The sequence below is a fragment of the Punica granatum genome, chromosome 5 (assembly GCF_007655135.1).
Source record: "Punica granatum isolate Tunisia-2019 chromosome 5, ASM765513v2, whole genome shotgun sequence".
Taxonomy (NCBI): Eukaryota; Viridiplantae; Streptophyta; class Magnoliopsida; order Myrtales; family Lythraceae; genus Punica; species Punica granatum.
In genome coordinates, this window is record NC_045131.1 from 23,816,132 (window position 1) to 23,841,173 (window position 25,042).

At 38.4% G+C, this 25,042-nt stretch overlaps 2 protein-coding genes across 14 annotated transcripts; both read left to right on the plus strand.

Moving 5' to 3' along the window:
• The first annotated feature begins 477 nt into the window (after nucleotides 1-477).
• LOC116209183 (probable helicase CHR10) lies at nucleotides 478-12,066 on the plus strand. Of its 9 annotated transcripts, none has more exons than XM_031542755.1 (18): nucleotides 649-786; nucleotides 922-957; nucleotides 1,047-1,168; nucleotides 1,887-1,965; nucleotides 2,076-2,236; nucleotides 2,375-2,506; nucleotides 3,010-3,190; nucleotides 3,953-4,088; nucleotides 4,220-4,337; nucleotides 6,168-6,257; nucleotides 6,472-6,579; nucleotides 6,652-6,846; nucleotides 8,300-8,425; nucleotides 8,493-9,148; nucleotides 10,229-10,374; nucleotides 11,018-11,182; nucleotides 11,368-11,482; nucleotides 11,777-12,066. In XM_031542755.1, the coding sequence occupies exons 4-18, from the start codon at nucleotides 1,887-1,889 to the stop codon at nucleotides 11,805-11,807; spliced, it is 2,439 nt and encodes an 812-aa protein (XP_031398615.1). In that variant the 5' UTR covers nucleotides 649-786; nucleotides 922-957; nucleotides 1,047-1,168; the 3' UTR covers nucleotides 11,808-12,066. The 9 variants fall into 9 exon arrangements, with proteins under 9 accessions (XP_031398608.1, XP_031398610.1, XP_031398611.1 ...); XM_031542757.1 differs by having other exon boundaries at nucleotides 671-786; nucleotides 922-929; XM_031542748.1 differs by lacking the exon at nucleotides 1,047-1,168 and having other exon boundaries at nucleotides 478-786; nucleotides 922-929; nucleotides 1,866-1,965.
• A 5,144-nt stretch (nucleotides 12,067-17,210) lies between these two features.
• On the plus strand, nucleotides 17,211-23,585 carry LOC116208112 (pentatricopeptide repeat-containing protein At1g02060, chloroplastic). 5 transcript variants are annotated; one of them, XM_031541360.1, is made up of 6 exons: nucleotides 17,211-17,474; nucleotides 18,633-18,786; nucleotides 18,879-21,051; nucleotides 21,564-21,717; nucleotides 21,811-21,941; nucleotides 22,535-23,585. In XM_031541360.1, exons 2-3 carry the CDS (start codon nucleotides 18,713-18,715, stop codon nucleotides 20,974-20,976), a joined length of 2,172 nt encoding a protein of 723 aa, XP_031397220.1. In that variant the 5' UTR covers nucleotides 17,211-17,474; nucleotides 18,633-18,712; the 3' UTR covers nucleotides 20,977-21,051; nucleotides 21,564-21,717; nucleotides 21,811-21,941; nucleotides 22,535-23,585. The 5 variants fall into 5 exon arrangements, with proteins under 5 accessions (XP_031397220.1, XP_031397219.1, XP_031397218.1 ...); XM_031541359.1 differs by having other exon boundaries at nucleotides 22,560-23,585; XM_031541358.1 differs by lacking the exon at nucleotides 22,535-23,585 and adding an exon at nucleotides 22,279-22,433.
• The last annotated feature ends 1,457 nt before the right edge of the window (nucleotides 23,586-25,042 follow it).

The following is a 25,042-nucleotide window of genomic DNA, read 5'->3' on the forward strand; positions in this document are numbered from 1 at the left end:
TCGGTAATCATGCCCTTTTCGAACCCCACAATTTTTAATAAAACATTGAGATACGTGGTATGCATAGCATGAACATCTAGGAATGACTCGCGCATCCTGACTCGAGTTAGGGCCAAATTTGAGATGGCTCGAGTTGGAATGTGGGTAGTTCTTCTTGGACCACTTCTGGGCAGATCGACCAATCTCTTCCCTCAAGGGTCCACACGACCCTGGTGGGTCCAAGGGATCGGTTGACGCTGGTTACTGACATCGACGGTTCATATATCACACAGTCTCAGCTTTCTATTCACACAAACACATTTTTCCGACACAAGGGCACGACTATCGCTTCTTGACTTATCGATAACTATAGGGTTAGAGTGGTCGAAATATTCCGAGTCAGTACTCTAAAATGAAATCGGGCCGGTCTGCTGCATGCCACGTGGTGCTATGAATATGGCAGAACGCGTAGATGCTCAACTGGTATATGGGTGTTTCCGTCAAGCACCGTCAATTAATTTCTCCCGCCCTCCCTCTTTGCTCTTCTCCGTTCCCCCCGCCTGGTCGGTTCCAATTCCAAAACCAAAACCAACAGCAGAGCAGAGCTGAAGCGGAGGAACAAAACAATGGAGTACGAGCAGCGGCTCAAAGCCGCCGCGAGTATCGTGCTCGCCGACGACGCTCGTAAGGGGGACTGGCGAGTCGACTGCGCCGAGCTCGGGATCACTGCGGTCCTGAAACCTCACCAGGTTGAAGGCGTCTCCTGGCTCATAAGGAGGTACAAGCTCGGGGTCAACGTCGTCCTGGGTTAGGGTTCTGTTCTCTTCTCTCCTCTCATCAGCCTCTCTCTCTCTCTCTCGCTTGGTAGCCGTAGTTTGAGCGGATATGCTCTGAGCTGACGAGTGCCGTTTTTGGCATTATTGCCTGATTTATTGATTGCAGGAGATGAGGTACGCTTCCTGATGGCTTCACTCTGCGGTAGTTGAACTTACTGATCTTTTGTAGGCTTCTACATTCATGCAATTCTCATTTGACATGATGATGTTTTGATTGGCCTGCAAGAGTAGTTTCCGGGGTCTGACGGACGTGGTCTTGTGGGAGTACAAGCTTATATTATATTGGCTATGAATGGGATATGGACCAATGAGATATGGATTCGAGTCAATTCTAAGCTTCCGAAGTGGGTCAGGTTGTCAAACTTTAAACCTGGTAACCTTTTTAGCTAGGCACAAAACACGAGCTACATATGCCAAGTTTCATGGTTGTAATTCCAGCGACGAGTATTCCCAATGGCAACTTACACTCCATGCAGAAGTGTCATATTGCTTGGAGTGCGCGGTAGGAACAGGGATTGGGCTTGAATGGTGATCTTTGGAAATATAGCAGAATGATTGATTAGTAGGGTGCTTACGTGTGTTCTCTTTTAAGATTGGGTATTAGGAGGTGACTGCCTCATCCAACCACCCAATCCCCACCTTGAGCTCCTAAGAATTAGCCAAGATGAACGGCCATGTCATACTGCATATGCTTTTGCTAAACGAGGTTACGTAGTTGCCTAGTTGGTGCTATGTCATCTTCATCTGAGAACATATGATGGATGAGATGCAGCCCAGTTAGAAGCCACACCAGTGAAGTTATCCACTACCTTCTCTGCTCTGCTTAAGTTTCAATGCAAATATTGCACCTCAGAACTATGGTCTGTTGTAGGGTTGTGTTTAAGTTTCAATGTGATTCACCTAAAGGTTTCTGGGATCTCCTCAATGCGCTGCAAATCAATTTTTCCTCTGTTCTTTATTTTACTAAAAGTGCCACAATGATGTCCAATAGAGTCAAAATATTTCTATTTCTTTCACAATCAATCATCAAAATCCATGACTTGTACACAGTTGCAATTTTGTTATTGGCAGATGGGATTAGGAAAGACCTTGCAAGCTATCTCGTTGTTAAGCTACTTGAAGGTCTCAGGATTGTCATCTGGTCCTTTTTGTAAGTTGTGAAAGCTTTCTTTTTAGCTTGGAAGTCCTGTGGGTCCATATTATAGAGCTTGTTCAACTCGCTGACCATTTTACTTGCTCTTGTTCTTTGATGGCTTGCAGTGGTCTTATGCCCCCTAAGTGTCACCGATGGCTGGGTTTCAGAGGTATTCAAGTTTGCTCCAAAGCTAAAGGTTCTTAAGTATGTGGGGGAGAAAGAGTACAGGCGCAGCCTGCGTAAAATTATGTATGATCATGTAAAAGACCATTCCTCACATTCTGAGGTGAGTTTGACGTCAGTTATTCTCGAGATTCAGATTCAGTTTGTTGTTTTTCTTAGTAACTTAGTCTGCAGCATCTCGTCTCCCCAAGTTAACGAATTCGTTGGTGATTGCTTGCTCTGGCATATTAACCATTTTCAGGGTCTGTCACTGCCTTTTGATGTACTCTTGACAACGTATGACATAGCCATTATGGACCAGGAGTTTCTTTCTCAAATCCCCTGGCATTATACAGTAATTGATGAAGCTCAGAGACTTAAAAATCCTTCAAGTGTACGTGTTTTTTTAATCATAAGAATTTTCAGAGCATGAATAGATTTCATTTTGAAGTAAATGCAAATTACAGTCAATTGCTGATTGTATAGAAGCTGCTATCTGTGAAAATGTTCTTTTATGAGACCTATGTTCACTTTATCATTCAAAGTGCTTGTAACTAGTTCAGTTTGTTCATGTTAGTGCTATATTTAATGAGCACTTCTAATTTTGTTTCCTTGCATCATATGCCTTGTATATAGTTTTGCAGCCGTTAGATGATGGAATTTAGTTTTGCAGTCGGTAAACAATGGATTGCCGTTATAGATCTCATCTCATGGCATCTTTCAAGTATAGTTGCAGTTACCTGAACATGCAGAGTCAACTCCTTGTAGATATTTGACTTTACTGGGATGGAGTAGAACTTCAGTGGTCCTTCTTTTGGGCTTCGGCTTTCAATTAAATGTTTGAGTAATGAACGGAAAAATTGCTGCCAAATTGTAATTTTCCAAACAATTTTGCAGGTCCTATATAAAGTCCTGATGGAGCTTTTTCTCATGCCAAGACGATTATTAATGACCGGCACACCCATCCAGAACAACTTAACCGAACTTTGGGCATTAATGCACTTCTGCATGCCTTCAATTTTTGGGATGCTGGAGCAGTTTCTTGTTGCATTCAAGGAAGCTGGAGACCCTTCGGCAGGTTATTATTTTTAACAAAAAGATTGATTTGTTTTGAGATTTGGCTTTTGCACAGGGTTTGCTAGGTTTTTCCTGAAATGATATAAAACTGATAAGGTTGATCAACTGAAAATATCTTAGAAGAGATCTGTTTTCGTCCTTTTTGGTGATAATAGAACTATGCTGCAGTGTAATGCTCGTAGGATTGATAAGACTTTTGAAACCCTAAAGATCTTACTTGTTGCTTTAAAGTGAGCAATGTTGTGGCTGACAATTAAAGTTTTCATTAAAAGCCGTTCGAAACAGTGTGAAGAATTTTTTGCTTGAATTTTCCTTTCCGGGAATCCTTTTTTTTACATGTCTATTTGTATCCTAAATGTATTGCTCAAGTTCTGAAGTGTCAGCCAATGAATATGGAACGTAAGAATCATGCTGGCTGAAGTAGCTTCACTTTAATGTAGAAAATCCATGTTCACAAGGATATTAAAATAGAATTGAAAAGGGCATGAGCAGCTCGATTACTGTTTCTCCCTTAAATCTAGCAGTCATTCTCCCAACTTAAGCATGCCTATCCTTTCTCCAAAAGGGTGTTGTTTAATTTAATGATTTCGTGTCTATTTTATCTTTGCTTACAATTGATATTGCTAGTAGCATCACCTGCATCTCTATCATTGCTTTTATCTTTAAATCACTTCAGACATATCAAAACATGTTTTTTCACTTGAAGAGCAGTAGCTGCAGCATTCAGTGATCTTATTTTGATGTTCTGCATGTTCTGAAACAGCTCGTGATGCAGTCCAGGTCAAGGAACAATTCGGAAGTTTGAAACATATACTCAGAGCATTTATGCTTCGAAGAACCAAAGCTAAGCTTATTGAAGGTGGAAATCTGGTGCTGCCTCCTCTTACTGAGATTACAGTGTAGGTTTCCTTATTTGTTTTCGCAAGATTTAACTGTATTGCCTATAGCCTCGCTTCACAGTTTCTTTCTTGTCCAAAAACTGTTGCCCCTGTTTATATCAGACATGAATAAAGTGTAATTGTTTTGGTAGGATTGCTCCAATGGTAGGGCTGCAGAAGCAAGTCTACATGTCAATTTTGAGGAAAGAGCTTCCTAGACTCATAGCCCTCTCATCTGGAGCATCTGGTCAACAATCTTTACAGAACATTGTATGTATACACAATTCACTTGGATTTTCACTGAGTGTCCTAAATTCTTGTGCTTTGTATGCCTAATGCTTGTTGAGTTTGTGCAGATAAACTTGAAGTTTATTTGCACAAGGTATTGCCACAGCCTTGCTGTGTGCATGGAATGTAGTCAGTAGATAAAGAGCTGTAACAGCTAAGCTCACTAGCTCCAATATAAAGCTTCATGTGCTGGTCATCTTTCAACTAGTCGATGGCAACTCTTGACTAAAGTTCTTCAAACATTTGCAGCTTAATCCATATCCGAATAAGTGCAGGAAACCTCAATTAGAAATTTATAGTTAATATATGTTTCCATTGGCAAATAGCGACTTTTTGTCTTCCCTTTCTAATGAGAACTCGTGCGCTCTTCTGTGGCTGCAAAGGGTTTAACATTCTCCCTTTTTATCTTCTCTTTCCCCTAAAGAGGTTGTTATAAGATGAAGAACCGAAGCCATCATTCAAACAGCAATACCCTAGTAGTGACAGGCATGATGAGGCTCCAGTATAGTCTAGAGCACTATCTTGTTAGTAGCTTCGTGATGACCATGTCAAGAACTCTCTTGTCACTTCAGAGCTTATTCGAAGGGGTCAAAGGGCTTCATGGAATAGGAGCTCATAGCAAACTTCCTTGATATGGAGATGGATCTAACTGGAGTTTTTTTTTTTGAAGAAGTCCTCGCTGAATAGTGGAAACTGGTAATATTGGAGAGAGATGCTATTTACTTGTGGATTTAGGGGCTTCTTTTCCCCAGTCTTTTTTTTAATATTCATTCTAACTCTTATAACTTTTTCTTTTGGTAATTCGAGGTAGCTTGGGAGGATATTCAGACAAATCATTTTGACCTTTAGCTCTTCAACTAACGGGCATAAATTTTATGATCTCCATAGGTAGATTCATATTCATAAATAATAACAAACAATAAAAGAAAAAGACAAAATGTTATATACCCTGCATTGAAATTTTTTGCCTTGGAGAGATTGGAAAGAACAGGATAGCTTTTGGATAAGGCAAGGTTTCTCGGCCCGTCGATTGGTGATTAATCAGCTCTGTGCTTACTAGTATGAATATCATATCATGGGTCTAGGAGCGTCTCTCAAATTAAATTCTTCTTTCGTTAATAGAAAAAGTCTTGTTCTGGTTGTTGATTTCTTAAGAATGCCCATGGTTAGGCTTGATAGGTGGTGGTAGCACAAACTTCTCAAAGAACTGCTTTCTGGAAATCCTTTAGTTGCAACTGTTCAAACTGTAATGCATGAGAAATATAAGGGGGGATGCTGAAGGAGAGGTTGCCAGCCATCAGACTGTCTTGAAGTATTTTAAATTGCGAAAAAGCTTGAGACGTGCTTTAGAACATTCATTGTATGGAATATTCTTGGGATTGATTGGGTCGATGTATAAATTACATTGATGATTCTAGAACATCTTGTTCTAAAGCGTTAATTTAGTACGTTTAAGTTGGCTTTAGTGTTCAGTGCTCAAGGGGTATGGCACCCATATAGTGGACCTTCTATATTAGTATGTGTTGTGGGACTTGATATGTAGTGGACTCTACTGATTAGTATAGATATACATATATAACTGACTAGCAACTACTGCTTTAAGATAGGCACTCTTCATGACTGTATATTGAAAGGGACATTTTGAAGATGCATTGTACGTTATCCGCAAAGCAGTTAAAGAAACAAGGACTTGCAATAAATTGCTAGATATTTTTGAAACTATTGGAGTGCATTTTCAATTTATTATTTTGTCCATCACATACTATCGCATTGAACTGTGCCAAACACGCTTTGGTCTAAAACCTGTTGCAGGTAATTCAGCTGCGAAAAGCTTGCAGCCACCCGTACCTCTTTCCAGGAATTGAACCTGAACCATACGAAGAAGGCGAGCACCTGGTTCAGGTAGGACCAGCTGTAATGGTTCAAAGTGTATCTGGTTAATGACTGTACTTCTTGAACAGAGTGGCTTCGATGATGCAAAATTACAAGTCGATAAAATAGAGAAAGAGAATTGTTGTTTTATTGTGTTGTATAGTTAGATATATAAGAATAGAATCTATTAAAAATCCTTCTGTTGTTTTTTTTGCCTAATAATCTTGCCTACATCGATGGTCAGGCCAGTGGAAAAATGATTGTTCTGGATCAGCTTCTGCGAAGACTTCACAAGACAGGCCATCGCGTCCTTCTCTTTGCTCAGATGACACATACACTTGATATTTTACAGGTTTTTTCATCCTCATATTTATTTATTCCAATTGGGATTTTACACTTAGAAAGTCTTTTGCATGTAATGCAGGATTTCTTAGAGCTGCGGAGGTATTCATATGAGCGTCTTGATGGATCCATCCGGGCTGAGGAGCGTTTTGCTGCTATAAGAAGTTTTAGTGAACGACCATCTGCGGACTCTGGAGCATGTCAAGGTGATGCCTTTGTTTTCTTGATATCAACAAGAGCCGGTGGAGTTGGCTTGAATCTCGTGGCTGCTGATACTGTGAGTCACACTTTAACAAATGACCAGTGATTTGATTGCACCATATCATTGGACTTATGTTTTGTATCATGTCGTTATTTTGTACAGGTTATTGTTAGTTGTTGCTTGTTTTTATTAGTCTTATCTTTGCAGAGTTGGCCTTCTCAGCTCAATATTTTGGATCTTCTTGTCGAATTTGTTTTTCATTGTTTAATAAAAACCAATGACAAGTTTTCAACAGAAAAAAAGGCAACTATTTGTTGTATGTGATTATTATATTTTCGATTTATTATGACGAAGCTGATGTGAGCTGGCTATCTGGTAGTGAAACTTTTGGTCTAAGAGATTAAATTTATCCATCATCAAATTTGGGATATGGATGTATGTTGTTAGGAATTAAAGACCATATCTAATCAAATTTAGTTTCTTCTTCATGGAGTATCAGATTTTGAGACGAGAATGCAGGGTCTAGTGTATATAAGACTCTCATTTTTCTTCTCTCTCTCTTTTATGTGATATATAGCCCATAAAAGCTTCAGGATCTTTGGTCGCTTAAGTTAAAGGTCGTCATGTCGAAGTATAATTCAATATTTGACATTTGCACGGCATTTAAATGCAATTCACTGGTGACAAGGAAATTCTAGAATTTTTTTCGTGGGCTAGCTTTCGGATCTTTCAGGATCTTTGGTCACTAAAATTAAAGATCATTCTGTCAAATATAATTGAAAACTCGATATCTACATGAACTTAAATGCATACAATAAATGCATTCAACTGGAAACCAAGAAAATTTAGAATATCTTAGTGGGTTGACTGTCGAAGTTGTATTTTATTCTCTTGTTCCATTCTTACTGGAACACTTTTACTATGTGCATTATAAAGTTCTTTCATTGATGAGTTGGACGAGCTACTCACGAGCTTACTTTTTGTGCATGCAATCCATAAACATAAGAAGTCTGGGTAGAAAGTGTAAGTTATGCAGCAAATTCTTGTTGTCACTGACGCAAAAAGGCAGGGAGGTAGAAGAAAGCTTTCACTGTCAGAGAACTAAGGAAGGGATAACTGTCCAATTTCTTTGGAAATTTGCAGTTTCCCCCCTAATTTCTAGCCATCTATCGAGAAGTTTAGTTAAGTAGGTCATATATATATGTATGTATGTATGTATGTATATATATATATATATATATAATGAGGACAACAGTGATATATACAAGTATCGTGGTGAATTAAGATGATATGATATAATGAACCATATAGGGGGCACTTTTAGTAGTCTTTGAGTTTGAGTGCATATTTACAAGTTTGTTCAAAAGCTAAAGAAAAGAAGGAATAAAAGAAAAAATCTAAGAGTTGGAGATGAATCTTTCATGATGCTTATTGGTGTACTTCTTTTCTGAAGGTTTCTTTTCAGCTCCTACATGCTTTCATTGAGCAGAGAGATTAGAGGCAGTGCTAATTTAGATCCGTAAATCAGGTCATATTTTTTGAGCAAGACTGGAATCCTCAGGTGGACAAGCAGGCTCTGCAACGAACTCACCGCATTGGTCAATCTAATCATGTCTTATCCATAAACTTAGTTACAGCACGTACAATTGAAGAGGTGAGATTGCATGCAGTAGTGTTGTTCACAGCTACGGTTTCCTTTATTGAACTTCATATATGCACAGGTTATTATGAGGAGAGCTGAGAGGAAATTACTCCTTAGCCAAAATGTGGTAGGTGATGATGTCACGGAGCAGGATGGAAATGGAACTGAAATTCGTGCAGGTGATTTACGTTCTATCATGTTTGGGTTGCAAATGTTTGACCTCACAGAGGCCCATGAAGAATCAGGTGAGTCAAAGATGTCTGAACTTGAGGCCTTGGCTGAAAATGTAATTTCCATGCGCCAAGGGAATGGAAAGAATGACCGCAAGTTCGAAATAAACTCGGGGAATTTATCAAGCAGGAGGGAGGTTGACATTGGAAAGTCTGCTTCTGTTGGTCTGGAAGCTGACTTTGATGAAACTTCATATCTATCATGGGTTGAAAAGTTTAAGGAACTCGGGCAATCAAGTGGAGATCTTGATGAGCATGTAAGATCCAAAAGGGTGACTCTTCATCCTGAGGATAAGAATGTAAATGTAGAATCAGCAATAAAGAAGGCAAAAGAGAAAAAGTTGTTGAAGTGGGAATCCCTTGGATACCGTTCCTTGTCGGTCGAAGAACCCGCCTTGCCTGTTGATGGAGACGTAACATCTGATTCTGGTTCTGTCCATTTTGTCTATGGCGACTGTACTCAGCCATCAAAAGTTTGTCCCTCTGAGCCCGCCATCATATTCAGGTTACTACCTTCTCATAGCTTCTTTTGTTTGGCTTTTGTTGTACTAGAAGCTATGGTGATGGTCATCTGATATGGGTGCTTCTTTTAGGTCTGCAGCTCCATGCATGATTATACTGTTTTGACGTGTTTGCAAGTGCAACTCTATTAAAGTTTTCTTTTGATATTAGTTACTAATTCTATCTTCTGCTCCATCAAAATCGGGATAAATTTTATAGCCATGATTATTTGCCAGCTTGTCCTAGCTTCAAGTGTCTTCCCACTATCTTAATTGGCTAGTCAACGGATAGGTCGCAGCCAGCTGATCAGGATTTGCTTTTGATTGTTAGAATAATCACCTTCACTTGTATTCACAAAGTTAGTTTGCAACTGTTTTACATGGCACGAGAGAGGTGAACCTGGTGCAGATTTTGAGATTGCTTGATCTGAGTTCAATGTGTGGGTGTGTATTGATCTTGCAACTGACACCAGAAGGTTAGAGATGCTGAAAGCTTGAAAATTTGCCCAACTGCTAAGATGGTTTGATAGACATTTTTTGTCTTGCTTCCTTTATTTGTCATAATGGAATGAGCCCTCATCAGTTCAGTATTTATGCTTAACACACTTGTAAAATGATACCCCATTATACAAAATGGCTTCTAAAGTGGTGATACATATTGAGAACATCAATGCGCATCATGAATCAGTCAGGCGGCGTTTTTGTGTGAAAATAATGATCTCATACATTGTATTGTCTTATCCCGATCTTTTTCATAATGATCTCTCTGCTCCGAGCACAACCTGTTGTAATATTCTGTTGGCAAATCCTTATCACTGAATTTAATATTATATTACAAGGGCTCTCATCTGTCTCAAGTTGAAAAACAAATAATATTGTGAATTTTTAAACCTTTTACATGATATTGGATCCACATCTCTTTTAAGATTTTCATTATCTACTTTCATTGGTGCTGAAGAAGAAATTCTAATGATGATTGATTTTTTCTTCACTGTATAACCTTTCCCAGTTACATAGCATCAGCCATGGAACTGCATAAGAATGGTTACTGTTTATGCTGAAAATTTTTACCTATGTGTGGATAGTTGTGTTGATAACTCCGGAAAATGGGGCCATGGGGGAATGTTTAATGCATTAGCAAACCTTTCTCCTACTATCATTGATGCATATGAACGAGCTGCTGAATTTGGTGACCTGCATCTTGGCGATCTTCATCTTGTTAAAATTCAAGGTTAGTACCACTATGTTTTTCTTTGTAGTTTGACAGTTGTGCTTCGTGATAATTGTACCCTTTTAACCACTGAACTCTATAGCCAGCAAATGTCAAAGATTCTCTTCACCTCGTATTTTTGATTGGGAAGTATGAATTGCTTTAATTAAATGGTGGTACTTGTCTTTCTCATCGCAAGCCTTATTTATGATGGATCCTTCTTGTGAGAGACATATTCAAAGCATCTCCGCTCAAAATCCTGTTCTTTTTCTTATTGTTTAAAAATCTAGATAGTACTCGATTTATACTATGGTATCTGATCCTTCTGGGGGTAGTAACTGGACAATTCCAAAATCTTGTCATTATGTCTTGTGAAAGTACAAAAGGGAAACTATTAAAAGCAAGAGTTTGGAAAGGGATGCTTCTTTTGGTGGAATTTCCATTTGTTTGAACTATTCTAACTTTACCTTGCATAACTTCAAGATTGATGCATTTGTTTTCTTCCATGGAATATTTGGCTTAATCCCTCTGATCATTTTGGCTTAGTCCTGGTCATTTTGGCTTAATCCCTTCTATATTTTTTGGCATTCTTATCCCCTCCTAAATATTTTTCGTTCTTTGAGTAAATGTATTGGTCCTATAGCAGTTTGCTGCTCCTCTGCAGATGCTGAACAGAACGGAAATGGTGATTATACATGGTGGGTGGCATTAGCTGTTGTACAGTCCTATAACCCGAGGCGAAAGATCCCTAGGAGCAACATCTCTATTCCTGACTTAGAAATTTGCTTGTCAAAGGCATCGTTCTCAGCTGCTCAAAATTCTGGTAAAGGTGCTATCCAACTTAAAATACTTGTGTCTTTGCTTTCTTTGAAACTTCAGTTTCACATGGCACATAATAAGGTGGGTAATGGCACGGATACGAAGAGAATTATTATGTGTTTGCTCTTATTAGTTAGTTTCTTTTCGTGGCATGTTGACTGGGATTTATCTTTTATAATCTTATGCATCCTGAAGCTTCAATTCACATGCCCCGGATCGGGTATCGTGATGAATCAAACCATTCAGAATGGTATGCTGTAGAACGCCTTCTCCGGAAGTATGCTGCCATTTATGGCATAAAAATTTATATGTATGTCCTCTCTCTCTCTCTCGCTTTGACAGTCTTCTATCCATGAAAAGAGAACAAAAGCACAGGATCTTATGCTTCTTCATCGTGCGTGTTTGGAGGCAATTCACCATCTGTTATTTCTGGAGAAAATTACCGATATCCCCCTAAATTATCTAAGAAAACAGTAATTTTGCATATTCCAGATGCTATTCTGTCGCAAGATAAAATATCAACTGGAATTTCTTTCCCATTAAGTCATAGTAACCAGTTTTGTACAATTCAATTTTAGCGGTTAGTTTCTTCTTCTGTTGGCAGATATTACTACCGGCGATCTGTTCCTTCCTAGTAACAAGGTGCTTGAGGACTGTGGCAATATTTTAAGCTTCATTTTGGTCGAGTAAGTTTGCTTGTTTTCCAGTTAGCCAGGCAGCTTTCTATCCTTCTTCCTCTTTGTAACTAGTTCTGTTCACATGGCGTATATAGTGATAAGCATGCATTCCCTGCGTATGGATGATGGGGATGTAGTTAAATTATTTTCGAAATGGAGCATTTTTGTCGTGAGCTTGATGTCCCCTCCGTTTCAAATCCCCTGATTGTTTTGGATTCGCATGCTCTTGCATTGTATTTCTGGAACTGAATGGGACTTCCATCGAAGCTTCTAATCCGGGGAGCCCTTAAATTGAGTAGAACTAGATGGGTGTGGCAGAATGCTGGCTCGGCTATCAATTCCTTGGCGGAATAAAAGTGATGTGAGACATTCGATCTATTGAAAGGTGCTTATGAGGAGATTCCTGGGGTGAAACACCACCAAACGACCGAGCTCGAACAACTTAATTAAGAGAGTGATCTGAGAATGTTGTTGCTGGTTGTTGGTGACTGTAGGAAGGAACCTATGCTAGAACTATAGTAGATGTTTTCAGGGAGGTCCTATATTTATGAAATATACCTTGAGGAATTAGATCAAAAGTATGCGTACCCATGGAAGTAGAATAGCTCTCCTCACAAGTCAATCAATGCAAAAGTTATATTTCGAATAGGTGCGTCAAAAAAGGAGCCTTCCTGTTAGTCGATAATGAAGGCAGGGGTTGTTTGGTTTTAAAATGAAAATTTTACTCTATTCAAGTCAACTCTATTCTTCTACATATTTAACATTACAATCATTATTGTTTTATCTTTTTCTTTTTATTAATAATAATATTTCACTCATATTTTTTTAACTTTTTTATAATATTTTTTAATAATAAATTCTCCATCTACTTTATATCTATATATATATATATATATATATATATATTTCACGCATATATTTTTCAACATTTATATCACTCCGTTTGGTTTCACAATCGGATTTTAAGATTTTAACTATAACTTTAACTATACTCATTACATAATAAAAATCAACTCTTCAAAGTCAAAAATGTGAGGCTCATATATAAATTCACATACAATTTCATTATACTAAATTCGATTTTTAATATTAAATTTTCTAAATTATTCATTATTTGTTCACATTTTTTCTCATAATTCAACAACAGAATCATTACAATCCAATTAAAATCAAAATTTAACTCTACTCAACTTTAAAATCAAACATACCTATAATATCTTTTTTTTTATTTTCAAAATTGAGTTGAGTTGAGTTGAGTTAAAATTTCAATTCAAAAAACCAAAAACATCGCAGGGTTTCCTCAGAGCTTGGTTTTGCTTCCAAATCAGACGAATGGAAGCTCTCGGAAACACTTCCTAGTTCCTACTAATGGGGGAAATTTACTTTTTGCTCCCTGTATGTTTGTATCTATTCATTTTGGCCTCCAAGTTTTGCATTCGATCAATTTTGCCCTCCAAGGTGTTAACATCAAGTGCTTTGTCAATTTTGTACCCTGAAATTTGATTCTAAATCCATTTTGTCGGTGCTGTGTGTTGAGCTCGAGTGTTGGTAATTGGGTGGACGGTGATGTCGGCTGCGACGGCTGATTCTGTGACTAGTGGAGCGGAGACAAAACAATTTTCTTCCCCTCGTATGCTTGGGCTATCCAAATCTTTGTTCTTAAGTATTTTTGACGATTCTTAGCTCTGCTGTCGGAATCTTGATAGAGTGGTGCTTTTACCTGTCGGAATCTCGATAGACTGGAAACTAATTTTATTTAAAAGATTAATAAAGATGATTTGAAATAATTCATATAATTCATATAATTTCTTATTATAATATATAACTAATTATAATATTAAAATAAATATTAGATATTTCAAATAAGAATGTCATAAAACTTTATATTTAAACAATATGTATTCAAATTTGCGTAAGCATGTAATATACAATGATTAGACACAATGCACAATAATTGAGTCATTTACTTGAAAATACTAATCGAACCATTCAAAATTAGGCAAAATTTTATTCATTGATTATTGTATGAAACGTTAAATTTAGCAATGAAAATATGTTACTGTGTTGAGAAATAAATATATCTTTCAGAAATCATACTAATTATTATAATAAATGATATGTATGTGTCTGTATAATTAAACGAATATATATATATATATATATAACACAAATGATATAAACCTACACAAAAGTTAGTCTAGCTTTATTAATTGATTATCGTATGAAACATAATACTAGCATTGAAAATATTTTATTGTGTTAAGAAGTAAATGTATCTTTCAGAAATCAGACTAAGTATTAGAAGAAATTATATTTATGTGTGTATAATAAAACGAACATATATATATATATATATGTGTACATATTACAAATGCTATAGACCTGCACAAAAATTATTTAATTATATATAGAATTTATAAAAAAAAATTATGATCCTAAAAAAGAAAAACTTATGACATAGCCTCATGAACTTACTCTCACAAAAAAAAAAACTTAAAAATACAGATCTCTTAGGATGAAACAAACTTTTATCATGATTACAAAACTTAATAGGGAAAATGACATTGTTCGTCCTAAAACTTTGTCATTTTTTGACATTGAGTTCTAAAAGTTTCAAATCGAAAAATCAAGTTCAAAAAAATTTGAAAAAGTGTCAGCAATGGTCCCATCCGTCAACCGCCGTTATCATTCCGCCTACATGGAGTTAACGTCGTCCGTTTCAACGACATGGCCGTTAGTTTGCTGACATGGCACCTTGGACCGATCAGATTACTCGAAAACTCGTGATTCTACCCGGCTCCGAGGCAAAACCCGAAAGCACTAAACCCAACCCTCCTCCGTTCCCTCCTGGATAGAAGAAAATCCAAAATCGACCTCACCCCTTGAAACCCTAATTCCCTCCCCCCCTTGAAATCGACCTCCACTCTCCCTTTTCCCCTTTCCATCTCGAAACCTACTCAATTCCAAACCAGGAACCCTAACCCTAAATTGATGGAACCTACTCCCCTCTTGAAATCGAGTAGCTCGAGACATGGTCCTTCAGACGAGGTATTTGTTGGCCGCTCTTTCCCCTTTTATGCGTGTCCTTCAAACGAGGAACCCTAAAGGCCGCTCTTTCCCCTTTTTATGCGTGGTGAGTGATTTTGTGGTTTGACAGTTTTTGTAGTAATCAACTTTAGTGCTTACTAATATAGCACGACTTCAGGACTGTTTCTTGAACAGAAACAGTAATTCGTCGTTGGTTTTTGCAGTAATCAGGAAGGTGGGATTTTGAAGGGTGACGAAGCCCTGTTGCTGTCCTCCTGCCTTGCGTTTCTTCGTGAGGTATGTATGATTTTCAATATTATTACTTATGAGCTGCCAAATGTGGAGTTAATTAGCCATGGCTATTGCATGATTAGGCTCGATTGTGGCCAATTGCTTTGATTTTTTATCTCGATTGATGAATGGAGCTCTCGGTGATGTTAATGGTGATATGGCTTAGTGGCCATAGGTGCAATTAGGTGTTAATTTGACTTAATCAGAAGTTCTAGTCAATTAGGTATTGATAGGTTCAATTGTACATTCAGGGGTAGTGCTTGTATGTGGCCGAATGTGTCTTAGGCGTCTAAGTGTAAAAATTGAGTTTAATTGATGAAATTGAGGTTCAGTCATGTTAATTCATGGCATGGGATTTGGGGAATACTCAGGGTCTCAAGACCCATGAGATCTTGAGGGTTAAAGATTATTTTGTTGCTAAATGTTACGACCTAAATGCTGAACAATTAACCCTACTTGTTTGGATGGGTGTTAACGTCAAAGTGTTCCCAGACTGCATGCATACATTCATAAGTAACTTACTGCAACATGGCAAAATTCTTTGAGAGGAATCAACAAAGAAGAGAAACATGGTTGTCTCTTTCTCTCTCTCTCATTCATTTGTGGTTCCAGAGAACAATAGCTAGGTTGATGTTGTAATTGCATTTTCGGCAATTTGGGCAACAGAGAGGGGAAGCTCTTCGGTTGCTGACATGGAAGCTGTCATTGGACGTGGAAAAGGACAACAAGCTTCTAGAGGAAAGCACCGAAGAGTAGACACATATGGTTTAAGGGAATTCGTAAACTTTTCTGGGACCAATGTTGGCATTTGTAGCTGCGGATTGCGAGTTCAACAGAAGATTTCACGAACAACAAACAACCCAGGTAGAAAATTCATTGGATGCCCAAGGTACTAAGATAATGGAAGGTGTAGGTCAGCTTCTTCTCACTCGAAATCACAGAACATACAAGTCTTATGCCCAGCTACTGGAACAGAAATCGGACAAACCAAGATGAGAAAGAGAAACATAAAGCAACAGAGAAAGAGAAAGCACAAGCAGAGCACTCTACTGTTCCGCTCAAGCAAGCACGCGTAGGGCACCAAAGTTCTTCTTCTTCTTCGGTTAACACCAACCAGCACAGATGCAGTCTTCTTCTTCCTTTACCGAGTAGAGCAGAGCAGGAGAGGACAACTTTTGAGTTTGAGAAGAGGAGATCGGGGAGGAGAGCTTTCGAGTTTGAGTTCAAAGCTAATGTCGGGTTTTCCTTTCTTTTTGGGAAGCACTGATGCTTTCGGGTTTTGCTTCCATCCATCGGGGGGGAGGGAATTAGGGTTTCAAGAGGGAAGGGATTAGGGTCGGGTTTGGTGCTTTTGGGTTTTGCTTCGGAGTCGAGTAGAATCATGGGTTTTCGGGTAATCCAATCGGTCCAATGTGCTATGTCAGCAAACTAACGGCCACGTCACTGAAATGGACGACGTTAACTCCACATAGACGAAACGGTAACGACGGTTGACGGATAGGATCATTACTGACACTTTTCTAAATCTTTTAGGACTTGATTTTTCGATTTGAAACTTTTAGGACTCAATGTAAAAAAAGGTAAAATTTTAGGACCAACAGTGCCATTTTCCCAAACTTAATATATGCGACAATATATTAACAATTAATATAAAAAATGACAAATATTAATTGAAATAATTAATCTCAAAGTATTATTATAATAATTAACTCACCCTAATTTATAATTAAAAAACTTGAAGAATATTATTTGATAATTAAAATTATTAATGAACAATTATTATTAGCATTTTTAATAAGACAATTGGTGTTTCAAAATGTAAATAATTATAATAATAAATGATATAAAGATATATGAAAACGAACTCATGCAACGCACAAGACAATAATAATTAGATATACTCTATCTCGAGATGTCTGAACAGGCATCTCTTTATCTCGGGATGCCTCTTCAGGGATTTCAGCACATTACTCTTAATTTCAATAAAATTTTACTGTTCATTAAAAAAAAAAAGAAAAAAGAAAAAAGGAAGGGTGCAAAATAAAACAGAGGGAGGGTAGGGGAGGGTTCGTACTTTACGGGCCAGGCCAGGCAAGCACCCTTTTCTCCGGCTCTTCCTTGCCATCTCCGGCGGAATCAAGCAGGAGACCAGAAACTGTTCCGAAATGGTTCCTTCCTTCTGCTGAATCTCTTCTATCGCAAAAGCTCATACTCTCATTTCAGTACTCTCTCTTCATACCTGGAGGCTGAAATCACAGGACGCAACTCGTTCGATGTAATGTCTGACTGATCGCTTCCTTAATTAAGGTGTGCTTCTCTCATCTTCTAATGCCGCGACCCCTTGTCCGACAGTTGGTTTCCTTTTGGGTCTTCAATTTTGGCTGGAAAATTCGTCCGTCCTTTTGATTTCTTGGGTCGAAACTTAATATATGGCCTTGCGATTTTGATAAACAAGAGTTTGTTGCATTGGTGCAACAATTTGAGGAGGATAAAAAAAAAAAAACAGAGAATGATTTGACTGAAATTACAAGCTATGCTCCTCATTTGCGGGCTCCGATGATTGAGTGAAACGTTTCAATTTGGTTTGACTTGCACTTCAACTAAGTCAAAGTCACACAAAAAAAGTTGAATTATTTAAATAAATATAAAATTTCAGTGCGTATATATATGGATTATTCACTTTTCTCTTTGCTTCTTTTAATCTCACTAATTGGGCTTAAAACTATTTTTAAGTAGGTAGTAAGTTACTCAACATATACTTAATGTTGCAATAGGGCAAAAAATTTACGGGTTTTGAAGTTATCAACATGTTACTAAGGTATAAGTAGCGTGGAGCTGCGTGGGATAATTTTGAGAAAAAACACCCCTCTGCCATCTCTGGTCAGATTGTTGAACTTGCTCGGTTGAGAGTGGTTTCAATTTCTAATGTAGATAGGAAGTAGATGAATTGCTGATTTACGAGAGTTATTGCTATAAGGGCATTGAAGAGTTTTTTGGTGAGGTTTTGATTGTTCTGTTCTTCGGATATATGGCCATAGTTCAATGAAGTTAGCTGATTTATCTGAAAATAAATAATATGGTAAAGAATTTCGAGATTTTGAGTTTAGGTAAGAGTTTAATTTTGCCCTTTTTTTTCTCCTGAAATCCTACTTTTGATTCTCCTAAATAGTTTCGCGATCATATAATAGAAGCAGCATTCATTGAAAAAAAAAGGGGTTTCGTGATCATTCATTAAGCTATAATGTCATGAAATTTTTTATCAGTTATATATATAAGCAATAGGATCATTCAATCTTCTTTTCGAAGAGATAGCTCAGTTAAGGGAAGGTTGTCTAAGTATAACGGCCACGGAAAGGATTTGACTATCTCCGAAGTGAAGATTAATTATTCGCTTTTGTTTATTATTGCGATTTGCCAGAAATGAGGGAGATTTTTAACTTAATTTGTTTCTTTGGTTTGGTGAAGCACTAGAAGCAGTGCCTGCTTCATCAGAAGCTTCAGCGGGTTGGCAAACTCAGTAGTGTCAATAGGAACGTAGCATCGTTATGGCTGCGGCTTGTCTGCTGCCTCAGCATCATAGTCGACCTTTCCTGCCCCTGCTTGAGAAGCAATTTCTCAGGTGAGCTTCTCTCTCTCTCTCTCTCTCTCTCTTCCCCCCGTTGCTACTGTGAACCTTTTCTAATCACTGAAACACTTTCCATAAAACCTCAGGAGGTACCTTTCTTCTCAAGAGCCCAGCAGTGGCCTACAAGATGAGGTACCAAGATTAAGATCAAGATCATCTTCATCGACGCCCAAGACCAAAAGGGCTAGAGACATTGCAGCAATCATCAACAGGAAGTCATGGTCAAGGGAGCTTGAATCCTCCATCTCTTCTCTATTCCCCTCTCCACTCTCCCGGACCACTGTCCTTCAAGCCCTCCAGCTCATTAAGAGCCCCTCCAAGGCCCTGAGCTTCTTCCACTGGGTGGGCTCAAAATCGGGATTCACCCATGATGAGCAGTCCTACTTTGCCATGCTTGAGATCCTAGGCCGTAACCGGAATCTTAATGTTGCTCGCAATTTCCTGTTCTCCATTGCTCAGAGTTCTAATGGGGATGGTGTTTATGGGGTTAGGGTTCAAGATAAGTTCTTCAACAGCTTGATTCGGAGCTACGGTCGTGCCGGGCTGTTCCAGGAATCTGTTAAGCTCTTTGAGGACATGAAGTCGAAGGGAGTCTCCCCTTCTGCTGTTACTTTTAATTGTCTTTTCTCAATTTTGCTGAAACGGGGTCGGACCAATAAGGTGAAGAGCCTGTACGATGAGATGCTAAGTACATATGGAGTTAGTCCTGATGCATACACATTCAATATCTTGATTCGAGGTTTTTGTATGAATAGGATGGTTGATGAGGGGTTTCATTTTTTCAAGGAGATGTCGCGGTTTGATGTTGAGCCCGATGTGATTACGTATAACACTCTTGTTGATGGGCTTTGTAGAGAAGGGAAAGTGGTGACTGCAAGTAATGTGGTAAAGGGAATGTGCAAAAAGGGAAAGGATTTGAATCCCAATGTTGTCACCTACACTACTTTGGTCCGAGGGTTCTGTGCTAAGGGTGAAATTGATGAGGCGCTGAAGGTCGTGCTAGAGATGGTTAATCGAGGTGTGAAGCCAAATATTATTACCTACAACACCCTTGTGAAAGGGCTTTGTGAAGCTCAAAAGTTCGATCGAATCAAAGAGGTATTGGATGGGAGCAATTTTGTCCCTGATACATGCACTTTCAACACGTTGATGCATGCCCATTGTAATGCAGGAAACTTGGGTGAAGCCTTGCAAGTGTTTGAGAAGATGCAGGAGTTGCGGGTTCAGCCTGATTCTGCAACTTATAGCATTATGATCCGGAGCTTGACCCAAGGAGGGGAATTTGAGAGGGCCGAGAAATATTTTGATGAACTTCTTGAGAAGGAGATCCTGTCTAGTGATAAAGGGTGTAGGCCTCTTGCTGCGGCTTATAACCCGATGTTTGAGTACCTGTGCAGAAGTGGGAAGACTGAGAAGGCTGAAAAGTTGTTTAGGCAGTTGATGAAAAGGGGAGTTCAAGATCCTCCTTCTTACAGAACTCTAATCATGGGGCATTGCAAGGAAGGATCTTTCGTAGCAGGCTTCGAGCTGCTGGTGCTGATGCTGAGGCGAGACTACCTGCCCGATTTTGAGATTTACCTTACCTTAATAGAGGGTCTTCTTCAGAATGGAAATCCTATTCTTGCATACAAGACCCTTGAAAAGATGCTAAAAAGCTCTCACCATCCTAAAACTTCTGTATTCCACTCAGTTCTCGCAGAGCTTTTGAAGAAGAAGCGTGTGGATGAGTCTGCTAGCTTGGTTATGTTGATGTTAGAGAAACAAATTAGACAAAACGTCCATCTTGCTACAGATACTGTGAGATTACTCTTGAGTCGTGGGCTACGGGATAAAGCTTTTGAGGTTATTAAAATGCTTTACAATAATGGCTTTGTGGTTGAGGTGGAAGCAATAATTGGTTTCCTTTGTGAGAGTAGGAGGCTTATGGAAGCACATGCGTTGTCTCTGTTTGCATTAGAGAAACAGGAAAGAGTAGGAACTGATTTGTTTGACTCGATAATAAGGGGCCTCTGTGAAAACAAGAGAGTCTCAGAAGCATTCAGCTTGTTTTACGAGTTGGTAGAAAGAGGACAGACTAGAAAGTTGAGTTGCCTTGATAAATTGACCAGTACTCTAGTGGCAGAAGGAAGAAACGTTGAAGCTGAGTTTGTGTCTAAGAGAATGCCCCCTTGTGCAATAGCTTGAAATCAGATGAGAAGCTCAAGATGGAGAATTATCGGATCGTAATTCAGTTGGCAGCTTCTGTTTCCTTTGGACGGAGTAAGTATACATACCAGGGGCTTCTTATTGGTAGTATATGATATGTCGGAAATTACTATTGAAGAATCACCTCAAATTATCGAGATACACAGTAGATTTTCATGAACTGGTTGACTATAAACTTTATGTAGCATGATTTTGAGAAGTATTTAGCAAGGTAAAGCAGGTGATCGACTCTCCTCAACATAATATTTGATTTACAATTCTGACATCCTTGGAATTACGTTTTATATTGGGAATGGAGATTTGAGAGGAATTTTCTGTTCAACTTTAGTATAAATGCTACGCTGATGAGTTGTTTTAAGTTGTAGTGTCTTATGAAGGTGTTGTAACACTTTTGCATGGTTATCATTTGCTGATTAACTGAAAATTTTATTTTGAGATTATAGCATCATGCCTCTCTACCTCTGTAGTTGGTAGATAAATCCTCCCTGGAACCAAAATACTGGAAAGGGTGACAGCAATGTTGAACTTTCTTATCGAAAAAGTTATTTTCCCTTTCCTTCCAACAGGCCGACATGTTGAAGTCTAGAAAACTTCTCGAGGAACGAAGGAAAGAAGAGGCACTCTTTATCAACTGGCCAAGCAGTCCAGATACAGGAGGAAGATAATTGTCTGTCTTCTCAAGTAGCAGAGTAAATCACTGGGAGAATGAAACAGGACAAGGTCTGTAGAGTGAATTTGTTTCACTTGTTATTGCTTGATTGATTACATTACTTGCCTGCAGCAGTTGCATCTAAACCGGGTTTCCCTGTGAAGGGTTACTAGCCTGCATGGACAGCAAGCCCAGTGGGAAGGCTGCCAGATTGTCATGTCCCCTGTATCCAATAATGATTCTGGAGATGGATTCTTTGAGGCACACTTGGGGACGGGCTCAGCACTTCAAGGAGGTGAGTTTCAGTCTTGTAAAGGTTTCTGGCAAATCAAGTAGGTACCTCCAATTTCTGCAGAATCATGTGTCATTGGGATTGGGTTTCCTGTGTTGAGCATTATCTTCTCTTGGGTTGATATTGGACTTTCACAGCATTTACCCCCTTAGGATCTTCATGATGTTAATCTTTAGCATAGAATGGAGGTGCCTCTGTGGCCTAAGAAAAAGAGGATGAAATGCACATTGTGGATTATCTTTAACTGTTCAAGTAGCCTCTGCTGTGAGTCAGGATTTATCTTTAACGCTTGTAGCCACTTAGGTACGTCTAATTACATGAAGTTCATTGGTTGCTGCAGAAGTTTTGCGAGCAGCACTTGCGGGAATTATAAGTATGTGGGAAGATCTTTTGGCATATGCTTAAATTTTGTAAATGTTGTGTGTATAAAATTGCAAGAGAATTGAATAATGTGAATCCATGAATTGCATGGGCAAAAACCAAGTGCCGCATGAAGTACAAATTGTTTTCAAGGTTGATGATATATTGATGCATATATATACATATATAGATATGTATGTATGTATATGTATGGATGGTTTATGTTTGATGCTTAGGCATTCCGTTTCTGTTTTCCTTGAGGTGGTGTTTGCCCATACCACCGCCGCCAAGAGAGGCAGTAAGGGCACCCGCATCACCAACTGTTGCATCAACATCTTCCAGGGTGACCGATGCACAGAAAAAGTTAATAGCCTTGCAGATTGACTTGGTATCGAACCTCTGCTGGCATCCTCTGTTCTCATTCCCTATGGCGAGATATTCGTAACGATCTTTCTTTTGATACCTAACTTTGGCTGAACCAACAGTCTTTCTGCTATTAATTCATAGCGTTGGTTTTGGGGATTTGGTTTAAATGCTCGTGCACAAATGATAGTTTCTTTCATATGGACATTTAATTAGATTTCTTATTTATTATAACGAAAACGTTGCGCTGATTAGCTTTGGGTTCTCCATGAAATGAAGTTACCTATGCCTTAAGCTTTAGGGGACAGCTTCCGGACATATTCCCATGATCATGGGTCGTGAAATTTTAGAACAGGTGAATACTCTATTTCACCAATATCATTTGCAAATGTTTTTAAATCTACTATGAATTCTTTCCAACTTAAGTTTGGTCCCCTGACTGGCCTTGATTCTGAGTTGGCAAACTAGGTATTTACATCAACTTTGTGCTGGAAAACTGTTGTAGTGGCTTTGCGTTTTTCTGTGTGGGTGGGGCTATATGATCCGCCTAAATATTGACATTCAAGTTAAAGATAGATTCTCGGAGCGGATATGCGGTCGGGCGTTACTGTATTGAAGTGCCGGACATGGATGAATGTTTCATTGGGTTCAGCTATCGGTAGGAGGAGAGATCAGAATTTGATTTGTTGGAGAGATTGGAATTTGATTTGTTCTGTAATGTTAGTTTCTTCTTCTTCTTCTTCTTTTTTATTTATTTTTTATTTTTTTATAGCCCCACTGAGAGAAGCGTCGTTTGAGCTAAACAATATGATATGTAGACAATCACCATTAATATCTCAGTGTAGGTTCGCGATAGTCCTTCGTTCGGTAGTCCTGGGATCGTTTATAACTAGCCAATTAGAATGTGTTTGGTTTTTGAGTTGAGTTGAGTTTTGATTTTAATTGGTTTGTAATAATTGTATTGTTGAATTATGAGAAAAAATATGAAAAAGTAATGAATAGTTGAGAGAAAGTAATGATTGTGTTGTTGAATTGTGAAAAAAGTAATGAATAGTTTAGAAAATTTAATATTAAAAATTGAATTGAATGATTAAAAAAATAAAAAAATGTAGGGCTTGTTTGGTTTTAGGATAATATTTTAGAATCACAATTCTAACTTAATTCTATCCACTACAAAACAAAATAACTCATACAAAGTCAAAAAGTGGGTCTCATTTATACCATTTTTTTTCACAACAAAACAACATAACTCATACAAAGTCAAATGTGGGTTTCATTTATTCCACTCAAAATCAAAATTAAAATCTAATTTTAAAATCTTACTATGAAACCAAACGCAACAGTAATAATTGTGTTATTGAATTGAAGATAAGTGAAATTCTCAATGTACTAGCGAGTGCATCTAAAATGTAGTTCACGATTCTCCTCAGACATCACAATTACCTCGACCAAACATATTAATGATGAGGATTGCATTTTTGCCATATTAATGGTCGGAATCGGGCAACCGCCGCCTTGCATAATGTTGTCAACTGTTTTTCCTTCTTTTCTTTTTCAAAAACAATATTTTTACTTTTTAGAAATTTAAAATTATGGGCACATATCAAAGAGCATGTGCGCAGTGCTATATGCACTAACCTGTTGATTTAGAGATCGCATGTTCGATAATTCGTGGGACTACTCATATCCTTTTATTTTTAAGATTTTTCTTTCATTGTGTTAGGAATTTGACCGCTCTTATGCCGTCTATTTCCAAAAGATGCAACTCAAGCAGTGATTTAATGTCACCAAGCGAGTCTGGAAGTCTCTTCATTCCCGAACACCTGTCTAATTGATAGCTGCCGAAGTCTCACAAGCATACCAGTGGACTTGGGCAGTGTAGCTGGCCACACAAGGCGCCTCAAAGAACAACAAAGATTTGAGTTTGCCAATTAATTCTGGGATCTTGAACTTAGCGTGAAAGCGAAAACAGCTTTTAATAAACAGCATAACTCGTCCGGCAAAGCCATCCAGAGAAGGACAAGACATGAGATCCCAAGTGTTTTAGGTCCTTCAACTTACCAACGGATGGATCTATTTCAACCAGGTCTCTGCATCCTCTATGAATCAACCTCTCTAGACTCGAATACTTAGAGAGATCGGGCGTGAGATCGGAGCATTTTTCTCAAATTATCACAGCCTGAACTGAAGGGTCAAAGAACTTTCGATTTGTTTCCCGTCTGCAAAACAAGTAAATTAATAGATTTTTATGGCTCGTCTTTATATTCGATCCGGCAGGCCGATGCTCGACTAATTGCCCTGAGCTTTCTGAGCTATTGTTTCTATACATTAATTAATAGTCCCCCCGGACTCTTTCAATTAATTTCTAATGAAATCATTGA

Excerpts from the sequence above, each read along its gene's own strand:
- LOC116208112 (XM_031541360.1), top strand. The coding sequence starts at position 18,713 with ATGGCTGCGGCTTGTCTGCTGCCTCAGCATCATAGTCGACCTTTCCTG. Across the intron at positions 18,787-18,878 it reads CTTGAGAAGCAATTTCTCAG|GAGGTACCTTTCTTCTCAAG; the intron begins GTGAGCTTCTCT and ends ATAAAACCTCAG.
- LOC116209183 (XM_031542748.1), top strand. The coding sequence starts at position 606 with ATGGAGTACGAGCAGCGGCTCAAAGCCGCCGCGAGTATCGTGCTCGCC. Across the intron at positions 2,237-2,374 it reads ACCATTCCTCACATTCTGAG|GGTCTGTCACTGCCTTTTGA; the intron begins GTGAGTTTGACG and ends AACCATTTTCAG. Across the intron at positions 4,089-4,219 it reads CCTCTTACTGAGATTACAGT|GATTGCTCCAATGGTAGGGC; the intron begins GTAGGTTTCCTT and ends TTGTTTTGGTAG.